At 52.0% G+C, this 19548-nt stretch overlaps 1 protein-coding gene across 2 annotated transcripts in view; it reads left to right on the top strand.

The window, feature by feature from the left end:
- Positions 1–19548, top strand: part of ACOT11 (acyl-CoA thioesterase 11) — a 47472-nt gene that overhangs the window by 9205 nt on the left and 18719 nt on the right. For both annotated transcript variants that reach the window (XM_052636836.1, XM_052636837.1), the window contains exons 2-3: positions 15519–15723; positions 16667–16736. In XM_052636836.1, the coding sequence (XP_052492796.1) occupies positions 15519–15723; positions 16667–16736 (275 nt within the window). The remainder of the gene's footprint in view (positions 1–15518; positions 15724–16666; positions 16737–19548) is intronic.

Raw genomic sequence — 19548 nt, 5'->3', positions numbered from 1 at the left:
ATGCGGTGTGTGGAATCCTCCCAGACTAGGGATCAAACCCATGTCCCTTGGCAGGTGCACCACCAGGGAAGCCCTCTTCTTCTTTTTAAAAATTGAAATATTTAAAAAACAAAAAGAATTGAAATATAGTTTATATGTAACCTTGTGTTAGTTTCATGTGTATAGCAAAGTGATTCGGTTATGCATATATATTCTTTTTCAAATTCTTTCCTAATTATAAGTTATTACAAGCATGGAGTTCAGTTCTCTGTGCTATACAGTAGGACCTTGTTTATCTAGTTCATATATAGTAGTGTGTTTTTGTTCATCCCGAACTCCTAATTTATTCCCACCCCACCCCCATCCCCTTTGGTAACTTCAGGTTTGTTTTCTGTGTCTGTGAGTCTGTTTGTTTTGTACATGAGTTCCTTTGTATCACTTTTTTAGATTCCACATATAAATGATATGTGATATTTGTCTTTCTCTGCCTGACTGCGCTTGGTATGATCTCTGGGTCTGTCCGTGTTGCTGAAAACGGCATTGTTTCCTTCTTTTTTATGACTGATATTCCGTGTATGTTCCGTGTCTCCTTTAGCCATTCCTCTGTTGATGAACGTTTAGTTGCCTCCATGACTTGGCTGTTGTAGATAGTGCTCCTCGCTGTCTTCCTTCTTGTATCACTTTTCCCTCGAAAATGGTCTTGTTCCTTTGTTTATTGTCTGTTCGTGAGTGGAGAGTCTGGGTTGGTCAGTGTTGTACTCCCAGTATCTTCTTGAAGGAAGGAATGGAGTTTTAAGAAAAGATTGCTGTTGATCCCCAGCCAGAATTAGCCTCTTTCTAACCTTGTCTGTTCCTGTGTAGTCTGGGTTTTATTCCTTACCAGGACCCTCTTGTCCTGACTCAGCCAGCCCTTGCATTTGTAGCCAGAGGTCTGGCACCCAGGCCATACGCAGCCCGGCCCTCTCGCTGTCCCTCCTGTTGCCTGACTGTCCACCCTGTGCCACCCGCTGTCCCCTCTGTTCCCCCCTCGCTGGGCTGGGCCTCACACTGTCTGCCGTACCCCAGCGAGAGGCCGTCTGTTCCCTGCCACCTAGTCACTCCTGTCTTGAACACGTTTCCGCCTCTCACCTCCAAAGAGTCCTCCAGCAGCCCTTGGGCCCCGTTTGGATGCAGCAGGACTTGTTGAGCTTGTGGATGTAGGAAACCATGAGGCCATTTTTGCAGAAACAACCACAAAGCTAGTGCCACCCCAGCACACGTATATGTGATCTGTGCTCAGTTGTGTCTGACTCTGTGCAACCCCCTATGGACTGTAGCCCCCCAGGCTCCTCTGCCCATGGAATTCTCTAGGCAAACATAGTGGAGTGGGTTGGCATTTCCTGCTCCAGGGGATCTTCCCGACTCAGGGACCGAACCTGCATCTCTTGCGTCTCCTGCATTGGGAGGCGGATTCTTTACCACTGGGCCAGCTGGAAAGCCCAAGCACACAAATATCTTAGAGCAAAGTGACAGCAACAGAAAAACTGAGGTGCAGGTTGATAGCATGACTCATTCATTTTCATCTGTTTGGTTTTCTGTCTAAAAGTTACAGCCTTTCAGGTGGCCATGTGTGACCAAGTGTGTCTTCATTCAAGTCTTTTAACCAAATGCTGAACAGAGCACACAAATGTGGGAGATGGCTCCCAGGCTCGATTTAACTCATGTCTACTGAACACTCACAATATTCTGGGTCTGTGCGGACGCAACAATATGTCTATTCCTGCCCTGGTGAACTCTTTTCCTTGTGCCTGGAATGCCTTGTTCCCCATAAACCCAAGCTGGTTTCTAGTGATCACTGCCTTCTATTCCAAGAAACCATTTCCTTAGTGAGGCATCTTGAGCCTTTCAGGGGCCTGGGAGATGAGAATTTGTTGAGTCTGGTTAAACTGTGAGTGGTCATCTGGGGGAGGCCCCCATGGAGTGCTACAGACACCATCCTATTCAACATCTTGATCCACGGCTGAAATGAAGCCCTGATGGTAGGCAGATGGCATGTTTTATTTGGAAATGACTGTCCCGGGGTGGGGCTGAAAGGCCCATCTGATCCCCACCATTGCCAGGAGCTTCCTGCAGCTCTCCACTCCACCTGAAGCCTGGGTCCTTGCCCTGAAGCCTTCTGTGGGCTCTACCAAGGCTGCCTGGCCACTTATAGTGGGCATCTCTTACCCTAGGGACCAGTGCAGGCTCTTTGGTTAGGATGATTTCCTGTGTCCTTCGACAATGCCTCTATCCTTTTAGATTCTTTTCCATTATAGGTTAGTACAAGATACTGAATACAGTTCCCTGTGCTATACAGTAAGTCCCTGTCGTTTATCCATTTTACATATATTGTTACTGTTCAGTCGCTAACTTGTGTCTGACTCTTTATAACCCCACAGACTGCAGCATGCCAGGCTTCCCTGTCCTTCACTATCTCCCAGAGTTTGCTCAAACTCATGTCCGTTGAGTCGGTGATGCCATCCAACTATCTCATATTCTGTCATTTCCTTCTCCTTTTGCTTTCAATCTTTCCCAGCCTTAGGGTCTTTTCCAGTGAGTCGGCTCTTCATACCAGATGGCCAAAGGACTGGAGCTTCAGCTTCAGCATCAGTCCTTCCAATGAATATTCAGCGTTAATTTCCTTTAGGATGGACTGGTTTGATCTCCTTGCTGTCTAAGGGACTCTATATTAATAGTAGTGTATATTTGTTCACCCCAAATTTCTAATTTACCCTCCTCCCCAGCCCTTTCCCCTTTGGTAAACATAAATTTGTTTTCTATGACTGTGGGTCTATTTCTGTTTTGTATGGAATCTGCAAAAATCACACAAATGCCTTGACTTTTTAACAATATGGAGAGCTAGTACTTTTTAAGCACTCTTCAGGTCAGATCTTGGTCCAAGATTTTGTGTATAATCTCATTGAATCCTCACTATGATATTATTATTCCCACTTTACAGATGTGCAAAGTGAGGTTGAGAGTGGCTTAATTAATTATCCAGGGAGACAGAGGCTGGGCCAGGATTCTAGCACAGTCTGTTTTCCTCTTGCCAGCCCCCTGTGCCTTCCTGTTTTTCCTTTTTCTCTCTCTGCCCTGATCATCCCTCTTCAACAAGCCTTTCTTGTGGGCTCAGATTCCTCTGAGACAGTTCAGGGCACATGGGGGTGGGAATGAGACTAGGCCAAGAATGATAAGGCCATCTTACAGCCAAAGAGCTTGAGGCTGAGGAAGGCCCTGGAACATGGTAAGTGCCCAGCAGAGAACCACTGGGCCATCTGCTTCAGCTCAGCAGACTCACCAGGGAGCAGGCCAGGCCCAGTTCTCACTCTCACCCTTCCACCTCCAGACTTGGGGCCTTGGAAGCAGCCCCTGGAGGGTTGGTGTCCTCTTGGTAGACCTCCTTCTGTGACTCATTCCTTTCACAGTATAAGGAAGTGTGTTCTGTGGATGAAGTCACACCTATTATTGCCGCTCTGCTCTGCTTGGGACTGATTTCTTGAACACTCCGGGGGCAAGAAGTGGGAGTATGAGGGGGAGGGGCAGGAGATCTGGTGATCAGAGACAGGCTGGGCCTCAGGGGAACGATGGGGACCCAAGCAGGAAACAGCCTGTAAGTGCTGTCTGGGGTTAGGACAGGGGCCCCACAATCTGGGGAGGGCAGGGGCCAGAGCAGCAACTGGGGCCTCCAAGGGGCCATGGGCTGTTAGCTTCCTGGGGCAGGAAGTCCCAGCTGTGGCCAGAGTCCCAAAGGGCTGCGAGCAGCTCAGGCTTGAGGAATGTGAGCAGTAGGGGAGGTTGGGGGCGGGGTGGGGGGGGGCCCTTTCCTGCCTTCCTCACTTCTCTCTGGTGTGTATGTGTCTTCTACTTGCTTTGTTCCCTACCAGCACCCATTCTCTATTTCCTCTCTTTCTTTCCCTTCTTTCCCTCTTTCTCTTTGTAACCAATCTCTCCTCCCCTCCATCCCTCTTCTCCTTCTCTCTCCCTCCCCACTTTGTCCTTCTGGAGAGGACTTTTGGTCCCTGTAACTGGTGTTTCCAGCTCCAAGGTAAATGGGCTTGTCTGCAGGATGGCTGGACCTGGCCCATTGCCTGGCTACCCGTTGCCATGGTGACTCGGAGGCGGCGTCAGGCAGGAGTCTTGGCGGTCTAGCAGGGGGAGCATGAAGGGCTTTGATGAAGGAGAGAGGCTTGGCCTCCTCTTCACCAATCCTGAAGGGCCCACCCCACTGCCAGGGGCTCCCATGGAGGGGTATTGCCTGTGAATGTGGGTTCCAAGCTGGGTACTATTGGAGAGGGTTGCCTGAGAGGCCACAAAGTGGGGACCAGTCACACTTGGGGTCAGACTGCCTGTGTGCAGACCCCTCCTGCCCCTTTCTGGGGTCTGCTGGAGGTAGGGGGTAGGAGGTGGCAAACAGCTCCAAGGAAGAAAGCTGCAGGGAGGCAGTTGTCAGTTGGAGAGGGGTAGATAGAAGAACTCTGACAGGCAGATCTGCTGTCAGGCAGAAGGGGATGTAGACACAGGGGAAGTGTCTACATCAGCAGAGAGTGAGCCTCCTGTCTCAGAGAGCAAGCAAGCTCATGTTGGGCAGTCACTGGGCAGGGTGGTGGTGGTGACTGAGATGTCTGTGTCTGAGAGGGCATATATAGCTGTCCATGAGGTTTTTTCCTACTCCCGAGAGCTGAGGATTTGCAAAGCAGGTTTTGGCTGACGGAGAGCTTGCAGTTTCCACTCTGGAGGTAGCCACCTCTCTCCCTCAAAGGCTGCTGACTCTGAGCATCTAGTAAGACAAGTGCCTGGATGCTGGACTAGGCTGGGAGGAGGTCACGATGCCATCACTGTTTCCTGCAGAGGGTGTGAGGGTCCATGGGGAGGAAGCTTGCCTAGGGGTCCCGCCTGGCATGTGTGGGTGAGAAAGGGCCTGAATGCCGGGGACACAGCAATATTCTGCTGTGTCAGACAAGAGAGAGGCAGTGACAGCAAAGCGCCCAGCCAGCCTTAGCCCTTGAGCTAAACTGGGGTCCAAGTCCTGACTGCCCTTTACTGGCTATAATGATCGTGTGTGTGTGTGTGTGTGTGTGTGCATGACACTTACCCTTCTTGAGCCCCTGTTTTCCCATCTGTAAGATTGGAATAATAACAACATTTAACTATTAGGGCTGTGTGGGGATTGAGAGAGAAGGCGCAGAAAACGCCTGGCGCCCCACCTGCACACATCAAGTAATTAAACAAGGGAGCGCGATTGTTGTCACATCTCCCCTGCGTACCTTTCCATTTTATAAACAAGAAAGTTGGGGCCAGAGAGATTCAAAAACTTGCTCACGTGCCATCCGTTGTTCTTGCGAAATGCTGTAGGAACAGTGCCCAAACAGTGTAGAGAAGCAGAACCGAGGATGTTGGCTGAGGCTAATTTGAATCCTGGCCGCACACAGCCAGTCCCTGCAGGTTCTGCCTGGTTGCCAGGCCCCTGCTACCCCTCCGTGTAGCAGCATTTCCCAAGTAACCCCTGTCTTGCTCTGTGCAGGCTGTCCTGTCCCTGTGGGCAGGCCTTACTCACACTCAAGAAGTGCTGAAATGAAAGGAGGGCTGAGCCACTGAGGTTTACAAGGCACGTTCCATACGCTCGCTTCCATCTCCGCATTTCGTTTCCCAGCAGTGATAAGCCTGCTGGAGGAAGGACAAGTCTGGTCCTGCCCAACTGCCCCATCTTCTCCAGCCTCCCTCACATGTGCACCACACCTCACAGCTAACTGGGTGCTTTAGTTTCGGGATCTCCTTTATTTGTTTTTAAAAACATTTATTTATTTGGCTCTGTCGGGTCTTAGTTGTGGTGTGGAGTAGGCTCAGTATTTATGACACGGGGGTTTCATTGCCCTGTGGCATGTGGGATCTTAGTTCCCCACACTAGGATAGAATTCATGTTCTCTGCATTGGAAGGTGGATTCTTGACCACCAGGGAAGTCCCTGGCATCTCCTTTAACCCTTACTAGTCTTGGATGAAGATAAGGTGGGGATTGTCCTCTACTTCTCATCAATTTACCTAAGGTCTGCTGAAGTTCAGGCCCTTTTGCCTAAGATATTGGGCAGACAGCCCGTGAGCCTCAATTTCCCCATCCATACCAGCAGGCAGTCGTTCTCTATCTCCAAACCCTTTTTACTCTTGGTGCAGAGGCAAGAGTTGCCCTGTAGATAGAGGCAGGGAGCCTCACTTAATCCCTGCTCTGTGGTTCAGTGTTGGGTGACCTTGGATTTGGGACTTCTCTGGATCGCCTGTGTACTCTGCAAGTGATAACACCTCAAATGTTTCCTATGGATTGGATGAGATAGGAATGGCTAAGCATTCAGGAAATGCCCTCCCTGCCCTCTCTGGCCCCTGGCTGACTTCTTAATGGGGCAGGAGGAATTCTCCAGATGACTCAAGTGTCCGATTTCAGACAAACTATTTTTACCCTTGGGGGTGGAGGCAGACAGGTGATGTTCCGACTGTTCTAGGATGGGGTGAGAGGTCAGCACTTCTAGTGGGGAACTTCTCTTGACTTCCTGGCCTCCATTCTCTCTGCCACATGGGGTGACACTGAGAATTGGAGACCCTCTGAACCGACTCATTCGTTTGGTCCACAGTGTCCCAGGCTCTGTGCTGGGCCCCATGGACACCAGGAGTAAAGAGTGCTCCCGCCGAAGGATCTTTGTGTCCAGTGTGCACCAAGTACTCCCACAGTTAAATGAATGTTGTCACAATGGAGAGCATTGCAGAGTGGAGGCCTGGGGCCAGAGCCTGAGGATAGAGGAGAGATAAAGGAGCTGAGGGACCGGTAGTCGTTTCGGAGGTGGAGAGGAGAGGATGAGTGCTCCAGACAGGGGTAAGCAGCGGCCCGAGGGGCATGAGGAGAGAGAAGGTCAGTTGTCTGGGGGAGTGTGGTGTGAGCAAGACTGGGGGTGTGGCTGGAGGGCCCTGTGGGTCTTGTCAAGGACGTCTTTTGTTGTTCAGTCACTCAGTCCTGTCCGCCTCTTTCTGACCCCATGGACTGCAGCACACCAGGCTTCCCTGTCCTTTATCAGCTCCCGGAGCTTGCTCAAACCCACGTCCTTTGAGTCGGTGATGCCATCCAACCATCTCCTCATCTGTGGTCCCCTTCTCCTCTTGCCTTCTATCTTTCCCAGCATCAGGGTCTTTTCCAATGAGTCGGCTGTTTGCATCAGGTGGCCAAAGTATTGAGTCTTGTCAAGGAGGTCCTCCCATAAGCCAAACAATTTCATGGTTTGAAAAGAGTTCTTAGTAACTCTCTAGTTAAATGCTCCATTTGACAGATGAGGAAACTGAGGCACAGAGAGGCAAAATAACCTATCCAAGGTCTCCTGAGGATGATAAGCTGATGGATATAAGTTCCACTTATATTCAGTTTTATAGGAAGGCACTAAACTGGAAATGCCTCATGAAGCTCTACCTCCAAAAGAGGTGGGCTTAGCTCACAATTTCAATTATACCCGCTACCCACTTCCTTTCTTGTCAGATTTAGGGTCAGGGGCAGGATGAACAGGTTGAAGGCCCTCCCATCCCCCTCTGTCCTCACTGGGAGAGCACAAAAGCTGACCAGCCTGCCCTAGGCTGTGGGCTCTGGGCAGGGACTCAGGCTACTGGCCTCTTCTCTCCTTGGTCACTGACTGGCTGTGTGACATGGGTTAGTTTGCCTCCCCTCTCTTGAGTTTCAGATGGAAGCATCTCTTCATCTCCAAGGCCTGTGGAGATATAAGTGTGGGCTTTGGCTGGTAGGTCTGGGATTGCATTTTTTTTCTCCCACACCACATAGCTTACAGGATCTCAGTTCCCCCCACCAGGGATTGAACCCAAGTAACTGCAGTGAAAGCCTAGAATCCTAACACTAGGCCACCAGGGAACTGCCCTGGAATAAAATTTTTTCATTTTATTTTGTTTTTGGTACAGCATGCAGGATCTTAATTCCCTCACCAGGGATCAAACCTGCACCCCCTGTGGTGAAAGCATGGAGTCTTAACCACTGGGTCCCCAGGGAAGTCCCATCTTCTGGGATTGTCTTAAATTCTGTCTGTCACTTCTGAGGTGCTCAGAAACAATGCACTGGCTCTCACAGCCTTGGTTTGTTCATAGTAAAATGGGTAGAGTAACAGTGTGTTGTAGGATATGTATGAGAATTACTGAGAGAATACGTGTGAAAGCTCCTAGCATACAACTTGGTACATAGTAGGTGTTCAATAAGTGCTAACCAAATGAATGGCATCTAGCAGGTTCTTAGTAAGAACTAATGGTTTAATTCTCTACCTTCCTCACCCCCAAATCTTGAAAAATGTCAAGTGCCAATACACCCTGTAGCTAGAAGTAAAATGAGGATGTGCGTATAGGGCACTGGAGACCATTATTTATCTTCTAGAATGAAGGTGTCATCTGATGATATATGGCCATCAGAAGCCTATGGAACACTGATGTCCTCCCAGCCCTCATGCTGGCTTCACAGACAAGTGCACCCACTTTTCATCTCAGAGTTTGGTACCCACTGCTACCCTTATTACCCTTGTCTACTGGGAATCTCAAGGCCAAATGAAATTCTTTATGGCAGCATCTTTGTGCAACTGGTTTCCTCACGTGGCTTCCCTAGTGGGTCAGAGGGTAAAGAACCTGCCTGCAATGCAGAAGACCCGGGTTCGATCCCTGGGTCAGGAAGATCCCCTGGAGAAGGAAATGGCAACCCACTCCAGTATTCTTGCCTGGAGAATCCCATGGACAGAGGAGCCTGGCACTCTGCAGTCCATGGGGTCGCAAAGAGTCGAACTCGACTAAAGTGACTTAGCACGACACACGCATTCCTGGTGTAATCGCTCCTCCCTTTTTGGCTCCTTAGCTCTGTTTACATTTTGGGCCTGTGTACATACTCAGGGTGTATGAGTGTGCAGGCTGCCTCAGAGCCTTTTGGGGGGAGAAGACAGGGAATAGGATTGAAGGGGTGTTTAGGGGGTTGACAGATGCTTCTGTGTTGCTGGTGGGAAAACTGCTAGGAGGCGACTGGTGGCTCTGAGAGCCTGGAGACACCTTTGTGGGGACAGGGAACCAACTTGGGCAGCTCCCTAACACTCTAGGAGGGCCTGGCTCTCCTGAGGCCTGGCTGGCAGTGGGCCAAGGTGCTTTTCCCCACCTCCAACCTCCCACCCCCCCCCCACCCCTGGGCCCTCCTTCCAGTCCCCAGCCCTTGGAGAGAGGCCTGGGAGGGAGAGTGGGCGGAGCAGGGCCATGTGGGGTCTCCTGCCCTGCAGTTGAATCCCTGCTACTCTATCACTGGTTCTTTGAATTCTCACAGAACCTCTCAAACCGGCTACCAGTCTTGCCTCCTCACGGGGTTGCCATGAGGTTCTGGTGAACTCATGCGTGAGAAAGTACTATGTAAACAGTCTGGTTTGAACTCTGTTTAGGAGTCTCCCAGCTATATTTTGGTAGGAAGCCCAAACTCAGCTTTATAATGCTAACCTCAGTGCTCAGTAAATGTTAGCCACGTGACAGGTGTGTACTAGCAGCTGTGAACAGTTGATCTTTAATTTCATCCCCATGATGACCCTGGATGTAGGTATTATGATCCCATTTCTTGCAGTTACGGAAGCTGAGGCCCACAGAGGTAGGCTGAGCAGCCTGCCTGAAGGCACCTGAGTTAGTTGACTTGAGTCCAGGCCAGGCTGATCTCCAGGGGCTCTCTGTGCACAGCCCTGTGGCATGGTGAGTGAGCTGAGAGGTTACCCAGGCCAGCTCCTCCCCTCCGGGGCTGGTGGGCCTCGTCTGTTCCAGGCCTGCTCTTTGAGGTGGTTCTTTGGTTTATTTGTGTTTTTGCTGGGCTGGGTCTTCTTTGTGGCACGTGGGCTTTTTCTCTAGTTGTGGTGCGTGTGATGCTCTCGTGGAGCATGGGCTCCTAGTTGTGACATGTGGGGGTTAGTGACGTGGGAAACCTTAGTTCCTTGACCAGGGATTGAACCTATGCCCCCTGCATTGGGAATGCAGAGTCTCAACCACTGGATAGGCAGGGAAGTCCCTGAGATGTTCTCTCTGCTGGCTGGTCTCCACATTCTCCTGCTGATCACTGTAGGGCACACCCTTCTCCAGGGGTCTTCTTTGGTTTCTGGGGACTCTGCCCTACCCCCCATCCCCGCTTCTGTCTGCACCCACACAGGTGCCTAGGACTTTCCCACCTGTTGCCCTTTGCCCCAGCCACTCCATCACCAGAGCCCCTGCTGCTCCTGCTTTTGTTTTCTGCTCTTCTCCAGTCCTTCCTGTACCTCAGACTGTCCTCTTCCTCAAGTTTCAGCTCCAAGGCTGCCCTTGTCACCACTCTTTTCCTCTCCTGTAGATGTTAATTTTGGAGAAGGAAATGGCAACCCACTCCAGTGTTCTTGCCTGGAGAATCCCAGGGACAGAGGAGCCTGGTGGGCTGCCGTCTCTGGGGTCGCACAGAGTCGGATATGGCTGAAGCGACTTAGCAGCAGCAGCAGGCGTTAATTTGGCACCTGCTCTGTGCCAGGCCTATGTCCATCCCTGTCCTGTGGGAATGCCTGTCTGGTGGAGCAGGTGGCTGTGAAAACAGTGGCTGCATGCCTTGGTCAGTGCTGTGATGGAGATGGTGAGGCTGCGGGGTCCAGGGAGGCCCTAACTCTCCCTGGGGAGGAGGCAGGCATGGGGAAGGGGTGCTGGAGATGGGGTAGGAGGAAGGACTCACTTGGCAGGTAGAACAGATGAAGGGGTCCTAGGCAGAGGTAGTGAGAGTGTGCTCTGGAGCTGGGAGAGCAGCTGCGGGGGCAGTGGCGGGAGCTGCAGAGTAGGCAGAGCCGTGGCGAGCCGCTGGGAGACCTTGAGCAGGAGACGTGCCTTCTCAGGCTTGCGCTGCAGAGAAGTCTGTGTGGCCCTACGGGTCAGAAGAAGGTCCCAGTTGTGCGGACTGGGTCTAGCTTCCCTGGAAGGCAGGACGCAGTAGGTTGTGGTGGTGAAGTTGGTGGATTGGGGTTTTGGAAAGAGCCCTTCAGTATTGTGTAGAGGCCTGGAAGGAGGTGGAGAGACTGGAGGCCCGTGAACTGGCTGTGGAAGCAACCCAGTGAGTGAGCAGTGCAGGGGCCTGAGCGCATCAGAGTGTGGGGGCTGGGGAGCGGGGGCGGGCAGACCAAGAGTTCAAGGGGGTTGGATCCCTGGAGCTTGGCTACTTGGGGGACAGAAGAGGTCCAGGTTAAATCTGTTGTGTGGGATGGTTGTCCAGTTGCCCAGAAGGAGCCTTGTGGCCTAAGAGGCTTTCCCCTTTACTTTAGCCTTTCCCCTAGTGTCCCCAGCCATGAGAGGGTGGGACAAGGTGGCCTTTCTTGCTCTGACCCAGCTGGTCTGTCACATGACTCTGGCTGAGGAGAAGGGACACAGAGCCCGCAGTGTAGCCGGCTGGGGCCTCGTCTGGCCTTACTCAATCTGGCCAGGACTGTTGCAGCTGGGCGCCAGTGCCTGGCATGGCTGCCGTCTGAGAGCGCACGTCTTTGACCCTTAGATGCCCTCCCCACCTTCATGCAGGCTCTGTCCTCCCTGTCAGCTGTCCTGGCTCAGCCTTCCTGGCTGCCCCAGGCCCTGATTCTGCCCAGGGCTTCTGCTTTCCCCGTGACTGGCCCTGAGAGGAGTGGCTGGGCTCTGGGGCCTCATTGGCCAAACCCTGCTGGGCCCACACACGCCCCGTCCTCCCTGGCTGGCTGCCTGCCCACCAAGGGATTGGGAGGCCGCCTGGCCTGGCCTGCCCTGTTGTGGCAGACTGCCTTGGAGCCCCAGGAAGCTGCTGGAGTCTGGAGGCTGTGCTGCTTTTCCCCTCGGCCCATGCTCCAGGGGCTCAGCACTCCTCTCTCTGAGGGAGGTGGGGCCAGAGCACAGTGGGGCTTGTTCCTCTGCCAGCCCCAGGGTGGGAGCTCCGCCCTTCTCAGAGCACAGTATTTCCTGCCTGACAAGTGACAGAGCTCCTTAGCTTCCTTGTTAGAAAGCTCAGCTGGCCATGCCAGAGCCCTGCAAGATTAGACCCCAGAATCCTGGAACCAGGGCTGAGATACCTTGGAGACTGGCAGTCTCCCCTGGGCCCTGCCTGGCAAGTGACAGATGAGGCTCAGAGGAGCGGGGATTGCTTAGGATCACATAGCACTCTGAAGGGCAGGGCTAGGATTTTAACTCAAGTCTGCCTCTAGACATCCCTTTATAAATCTTTGATGTGGTCCTACTGGGTGCCAGGCACTTCGAAGCATGAGAACTAGAGTAGGAGCTTCTCAAAGGACTGGCCCAGTTTTTCTTATAAGCTCAGTGTTTGAGAGGGTCCAGTACAGAGGGAGGGGCTTCTCTGGCAGTTCAGCTGGTAAAGAATCCGCCTGCAATGCAGGAGACTTTCCGGTTTGATTCCTGGGTTAGGAAGATCCCCTGGAGAAGGGAACGGCTACCCACTCCAGTATTCTGGTTTGAAGAATTCCATGGACTGTGTAGTCCATGGGGTTGCAAAGAGTCAGACACGACTGAGCAACTTTCACTTTAATACAGAGGAAGTGCTTGGAGAATGAATGAGTGAGTGAATGAATGAACAGAATGACAAGGCAAAGATCCTGCCTCTAGGCATGTAGACGTCAATGGATGGGACTTCTGTTTCACAAAACAGGTAATAGGAGGCTGGTAGGAGTGGGGACGACAGAGGATGAGATTGTTGGATGGCATCACCAACTCAGTGGACGTGAGTTTGAGTAAGCTCCGGGAGTTGGTGATGGACAGGGAAGCCTGGCGTACTGCAGTCCATGGGGTCACAAAGAATTGTACACGACTGAGCGACTGAACTGAACTGACGAGTGGGGATTGGCTAGGTGGGAAGTAGAGAGGATTAGAACTCAGGTGTCCTGACTGCTGGTCTACGACTTTTTGGCCATCCTCACTTTCCTCATCTGTAAAATGGGGTAAATGGTCTTTACCCTCTGCCTGCCTCGTGACGATTCAGCAAGGCAGTGGGTGAGAACAGGCTTGAACAGCAGGGATGTTGTGTTGGGGCGGATGGGATCTTCCCTGTGTGCACATCTGGAACTGCCCAGAAACTCCACATACTCTGATTTTCTTCTTCCCCCTTACTCTCTGCATCTTGCTTCCATCTTGCTTTCTCCAGGACTTCTTTCTGGAATGTTTGTCCCAGAACTAGCTGTGGGAGGGGCTTGGGAAGAGTGTGGGTAAACACAGTCTGCCTGCCTCCTCCCTCTACCGTCTCCCACACCTAGAAAGTCAGCCACTCAAATCCACATCCAGGCAGCCCCCAGCACATACCAGTCTGGAAATGCCTTGGCAATGGTTACCATGGTGACAGCTCCTGCTGCTAGGATCGCAGTGGTCTGGAAGCTACTTACAACAGCCTGGCAGCCTGGTGCCCGCAGGTCCCCACCCAGGCTGCAAGCTCCTGGGGCAGCTGCCCTCTTCTGTCTCATTTTGGTCCCCAGCACTGCACTTGGTATCCAGGGGCCCTTGGCAAGGAGCTGCCTCTCCAAGGAACCCACAAGCTGTTCTGGGTCAGACTTGCTTGGTTCAAATCCCAGGGCTACCTCTTAGGGGTCAGTGACCTTAAGCAAGTCAACTTGGTGTGTTGTGAATTTATTGAATTAGCTGTGGAATCCTTGTGAAAGGAGCTATCCAAAGAGTATAGCACCCCAGAATGAGACCCGTCTTTCCCTGAGCCATCACTACCCCCATCGTGTAGCAGTAGCAGGGTCAACATAGGTCATAGCACTTTTTGCTGCTGAATCCACACCCAGGGCCCTGGATTCCTCATCTTGGGCCCCTGGAAGCCCTTCAGGCAGTGTAGTGTGGTGAGTAGGACCTCAGTCACAGTGGCTAGACCTCTGGAGTCACAGCTGGGCTTGGCACTTACTTGAGCTTCAGTTTCCTAATCTTTAAAATGAATATAATAATGTACCTCTTTCAGAGGTTTGTTATATGGATAAAATTTGAATTAGGACTTGTAAAGTGAAGAGTATCTGATACTTTATAAGCACTTTATAAATGTTAGCAGAGACTTATCACCACAACTGGCAGTGACCGTGAAAAATGGAGGGCTTCCCATTGGGCGCTAGTGGTAAAGAACCCTCTTGCCAAAGCAGGAGATGTAAGAGTTGCAGGTTTGATTCCTGGGTTGGGAATATCCCCTGGAGAAGGGCATGGCAATCCACTCCAGTATTCTTGCTTGGAGAATCCCATGGACAGAGGAGCCTGGGGGTCTACAGTCCACAGGGTCGTAAGGAGTCGGAAATGACTGAAGCGACTTAGCACGCACGTATGCATGAAAACTGGAACCCAGGTGCCTATCCCTACTTGTCATTTTTCTCACACCGGCAGGTGTCCCTAGCTCTGTTCACAGTGTGATGAGGGAAAGCTGGCCCGAGAGACAGGATGGCAGGTCAGCTCCCCTTCCTCATCCCACCCCATCCAGGGGACTGCCAGGCATGCCTACCTCTATTGCCTGGCAAGTAAGACTCCCAAGTTGGACCCTGGGCAGAGACTCCTCCGCTTATTCATGAGTTCTAGGATTTTCTCTGCTGGTTCTCCAGCTGGCAGCTGTTCCAGCCCTGGTCTGGATCAGACAGCTGGTCAGTGACTGCCTGGAGCCCTCCCTGTCAGTAGAGCCAAGTGTTGACAACGGATAAGCACCAGCTGAGGTGCTGCTTCCGATGTCATCTGAAACATGAAGAGCCCGAGGAAAGGGTCCTTATGGGATGAAATAGGAGCAAAGCCCTGGGCTTGACTATTGTAGGGCTCGCTGTGCTGTGTTGCGCTTAGTTGCTCAGTCATGTCAGACTCTTTGTGACCCCATCAACTGTAGACCCCCAGGCTCCTCTGTCCTTGGGGATTCTCCAGGCAAGAATACTATAGTGGGTCGCCATGCCCTCCTTCCAGGGGATCTTTCCAACCCAGCGATTGAACCCAGGTCTCCCGTATTGCAGGCTCTTTACCATCTGGGCCACCAGGGAAGCCCGGGAGTACTGGAGTGAGTAGCCTATCCCTTCTTCAGGGGATCTTCCCAACTCAAGAATCAAACTGGGGTCTCTTGCATTGCAGGTGGATTTTTTTACCAGCTGAGATACCAAGGAAGCCCATAGGGCTTTACCCACTGAGCCACCAGGGAAGCCCCATAGGGGGGCGCTTCCTAGGCCTCCCTGAATACAGATGGGAAATCTTGCCAGAACGAAGGTGAATCTGAGGCAAAACTTGAAAAAGCTGGCCTACAGTTGAATTAATACTCTGCTCCATCCCTTTCTCCCCACCCCGTCCCTCAGGTGCAAGGATATGTTAACATGAAATTTGTGGCTAAAAGGAAGCTGGGCCTAGTAGGGGCATCCAGAGAGCCCCTGGGGTCTGAGACCCTGGGCTGGAGGGTGCTGGCCACTCTTGGAGTTAGGTTCTCTTGGCAAGTGGTCTTGGGGATCTCAGGGGCTGGCAGACCTGGAGACTCTGCTGTGAGCTGACCGTCCCGCCTGCTCCCCAGGGCCTGGCCTCCGTGTTCTCCAACCGCACATCCCGGAAGTCGGCCTCACGCACTGACAGCGACAACATGGCAGACGGCGAGGGCTACCGGAACCCCACGGAGGTGCAGATGAGCCAGCTGGTGCTGCCCTGCCACACCAACCAGCGTGGCGAGCTGAGCGTCGGGCAGCTGCTCAAGTGGATCGATGCCACTGCCTGCCTGTCTGGTGAGGCTGAACCCGGCATGGCTGCCTTCCTGGCCCTGGCCACACACACCAGGGGAGAGGCCCTTCCTGAGCGTCGCCCTCTTCTCTCATCCCGACCTTCACTCAGGCCGCTCCACCTGCCTGTGATGCCCTCTTCAAGTTCCACATGCTCAGCTTGGGCCCACCCTCTTGCCTGCAAACCCCCAGGGCTCTGAGTGCTGGTCCTGGACCCTAGGGTCCCTGCTCTGATGCAGCGTAGCATTAGACGTGGTTGCTCCGAGGCTGACAGTAGCAAAACCCATGGCATTGGGCAGGGTTGAGTGGAGCTTGGATGGAGCTCATTTTGTTGCCTTCGATGCCCTAGTATTCTCCAGCCCACAGGTAGTTCACAGACTGATGGTAGCGGGGGAGCAGACAGAAGGCCTAACTGTCCCCCTGCACTGTCTGATAGGGGTTGGGAAAGGGAGGCGGAACTGAGGCTCTAGGAGAACAGACTTGAGACAACCCTGACCCATCCCTGGAAGTAGAGAAGGAATTCTAGAAGGACTCAGGCCTGGGAGCAGAGTCCTCAGGATGAGAGTGACTCAGGCAAGCAGACAAAGGTGGGTGAGGTTGTCTGGGCACTCGAGGAAGTCAGGAAGTGGAGGCGTGAGCATTCATTCAGCGGCTGCTTATTGAGTACTGCGTGCCAGGCACTGCTCCAGGACTGGGCACAGCAGTGAACAAGATGGGCGAAATTCCTTGCCCTCGAGTGACTTGCGGTCTAGCAGAAGGGAGAGGCACTAGCCAGACAAAACCCAGATAAGTAAGACAGGGTCAGGGTGTCGTAATCACGGTGAGGAAAGTAAAGAGTGGTGGGGGTGCAAGCGAGGAGGCAGGCCTTAGCTAGGAGGGTCTGATATTGGATCAGAGGCCTGGGCCATGGGGAAGCTGCTAACGGATGGCTTTCTTCTCCTGATGCCAGCGGAGAGGCATGCAGGGTGCCCCTGTGTCACAGCCTCCATGGATGACATCTATTTTGAGCACACCATCAGGTAAGTGGCTTCCTGCCTCTCTTTCTGGTCTCCCCATCACAAGCCCAGAGCTCTCCCCCCATCTCCTGCCTTATCAGCCTGTGTGCTGCCTGGCACCTGCCTCAGCTGAGGGCCTTTGCAGATGGATGGGGGGCAGCCTTTCTGGAGCCATGACCCATCTGCAAGGTCTCTGGGACAGCAGTGCGCTAGGAGCTGCCCCTGTGGCCAGGTGCCGTGGGGTGGGCTCCCTGAGCCAGCTTTGGAGTTGGATGTTGCTCATGCTGCGGCATGGGGTGCTGTGTGACTTTGGGGAAGTCAATCTCTTTCTCTGGTCCTCAATTTTCTTATCTTCAAAATGGAAGTTGTTGTTCAGTCACTAAGTCATGTCCAACTCTTTGCAACCCCATGGACTGCAGCACGCCAGGCTTCTCTGTCCTTCACTATCTCCCGGAGTTTGCTCAGACTCACGTCGATTGAGTTGGTGATGCCATCCAAATATCTCATCCTCTGTCACCCCCTTTTCCTCCTGCCCTCAAGGTTTCCCGGCATCAGGGTCTTTTCCAATGAGTCAGCTCTTCAAATCTGGTGGCCAAATTATTGAAGTTTCAGCTTCAGCATCAGTCTTTCCAATGAATATTCAAGGGTGCTGGTTAGACTTAATCAGTGAATGCCTTTTGGAGCTTGGCTGTTCTCTGTGGGTCATTGGTCATCAGACTGTAGGGAGGTCCCTAGACAAGGTGCCTTGGCAGAGCCTGAGCCAGAAGCTTGGACCATTCAGCCTCTGCTCACATACCTCCAGGAACGGGGGTCTCATTACCTACTAGTTTTGTTTGTTTGATGTCTGTACTGATTAGAAGGGTTTTCATTACCCTGTACGGAGCTTGGTCTTCGCAGTTTTGCTAGGACCCAAGGAGCATGCCAAGCCTCAGCCCAGGGCAGGCTGCAGGGGCTGCCTGCAGTGCTCTGGCCTCCAGGCCTGCTTCTGAACTATCAGTGCCTGGGAAATCAAGTGCCAAAACTTATCCAGGACTTCCTGGTGCCCCATGCGTCGTGGTTAAGGAAGAAGTTTGGCCAGTCCCTGTACTTGCTTACTCAGTCATTCCTCACTACCTGTGCCTTTTTTGGACCAGGGCCCATGCTGGGTTTGGAGTCTACAAAGTCCACTGGAACATAGTCTCTGTGCCCTAGCAGTTCCCAGTCTTCAGGGAGGCAGATAAAGAAACATAATTTCAATTCACAGGGGTAAATTCCAGGCAAATAATGATCTTTGACATATGGGTGCTTTGCAGTACTCATTTTTGAATATCTTATTTTAGAATAGTTTTTGATTTACAAAAACACTGTTGATGGTACAGAGTTTCTATAATATCTTACATTCATATGGTACCTTTGTCACAGTTAATGAACCCATGTGCTGTACTTAGTTGCTCAGTCGTGTCCAACTCTGTGGGACCCCATGGACTACAGTCCACCAGGCTCCTCTGTCCATGGGGATTCTCCAGGGAAGAATACTGGAGTGGGTTGCCATGCCAACCTCTGAGGGATCTTCCCAACCCAGGAATCAAACCCAGGTCTCCTGCATTGCTGGCAGATTCTTTACCAGCTGAACTACCAGGGAAGTCCTAATGAGCCCCTACTGATGAGTTATTTGTAAGCCTTTTTAAAACCATGTGAACAATTGTTTACATGGAAGATGGTTGATTTACAATATTCTGTTAGTTTCAGGTGTACAGCATTGTAAAGCAATTATACTCCAGTTTAAAAAAAAGGGGGGGTGGGGAGAAGGCCCTACTGTATAACACAAGGAGCTATATTCAATATTTTATAATAACTGCAATGTCTTTTTACTATTGATAATTAACTTACTAAGTCCTCAGAACAAGACTGTGAGATCCTGGCTATTAGTATCCTTCTTTTACAGGTGAGGAAACTGAGGCACAGGGAAGTAAAGTAACTTATTTGAGGTCTTACAGCTGGTGGAGAACTCAGGATATACTACAGGCAAGGCAGTCTGGCCCCAGAGAGCTTGCTCTTACCTAGTAGGCTCTGCGTGCAGGCGTGCTCAGTCACTTCAGTTGTGTCCAACTCTTTGTGACCCTAAAGACTGTTGCCCACCTGGCTCCTCTGTCCATGGAATTCTCCAGGCAAGAATACTGGAGTGGGTTGCCATGCCCTCCTCCAGGGATCTTCCTGACTCGGGGATCAAACCTGTGTCTCCTGCGTCTTCTGCATTGCAGGTGGTTTCTTCTTCCACTGGGGCACCTGGGAAGCCCAACCAATGGGCTACATTGCCTCTGTTTTTGAGGGTGGGTATAGAGGCACTGTGTGGTGCTGGAGAAGACTCTTGAGAGCCCCTTGGACAGCAAAGAGATCCAGCCAGTCCGTCCTAAAGCAGATCAGTCCTGAATGTTCACTGGAAGGACTGACGCTGAAGCTGAAATTCCAATACTTCAGACACTTGATGTGAAGAACTGACTCATTTGAAAAGACCCTGATACTGGGAAAGATTGAAGGTGGGAGGAGCAGGGAACAACAGAGGATGAGATGGTTGGATGGCATCACTAACTCAATGGACATGAGTTTGAATAAACGCCGGGAGTTGGTGGTGGACAGGGAGGCCTAGCGTGCTGCAGTCCATGGGGTTGCGAAAAGTTGGACACGACTGAGTGACTGAACTGATAGAGGCACTGGAAAAGGAAATGACAGCCCACTCTAGTATTCTTGCTTGGAGAATCCCCATGGACAGAGGGGCCTGGTGGGTTATAGTCCATAGGGTTGCAAAGAGTTGGACACGACTGAAAGCGTGCATGCATAGTGGCACATGGGCTTCCCT

This window comes from Budorcas taxicolor, chromosome 3 (genome assembly GCF_023091745.1).
Source record: "Budorcas taxicolor isolate Tak-1 chromosome 3, Takin1.1, whole genome shotgun sequence".
Lineage (NCBI taxonomy): Eukaryota > Metazoa > Chordata > Mammalia > Artiodactyla > Bovidae > Budorcas > Budorcas taxicolor.
Note: the sequence above shows the minus strand (reverse complement) of the source record. Positions and strands in the feature narration are given on the sequence as shown.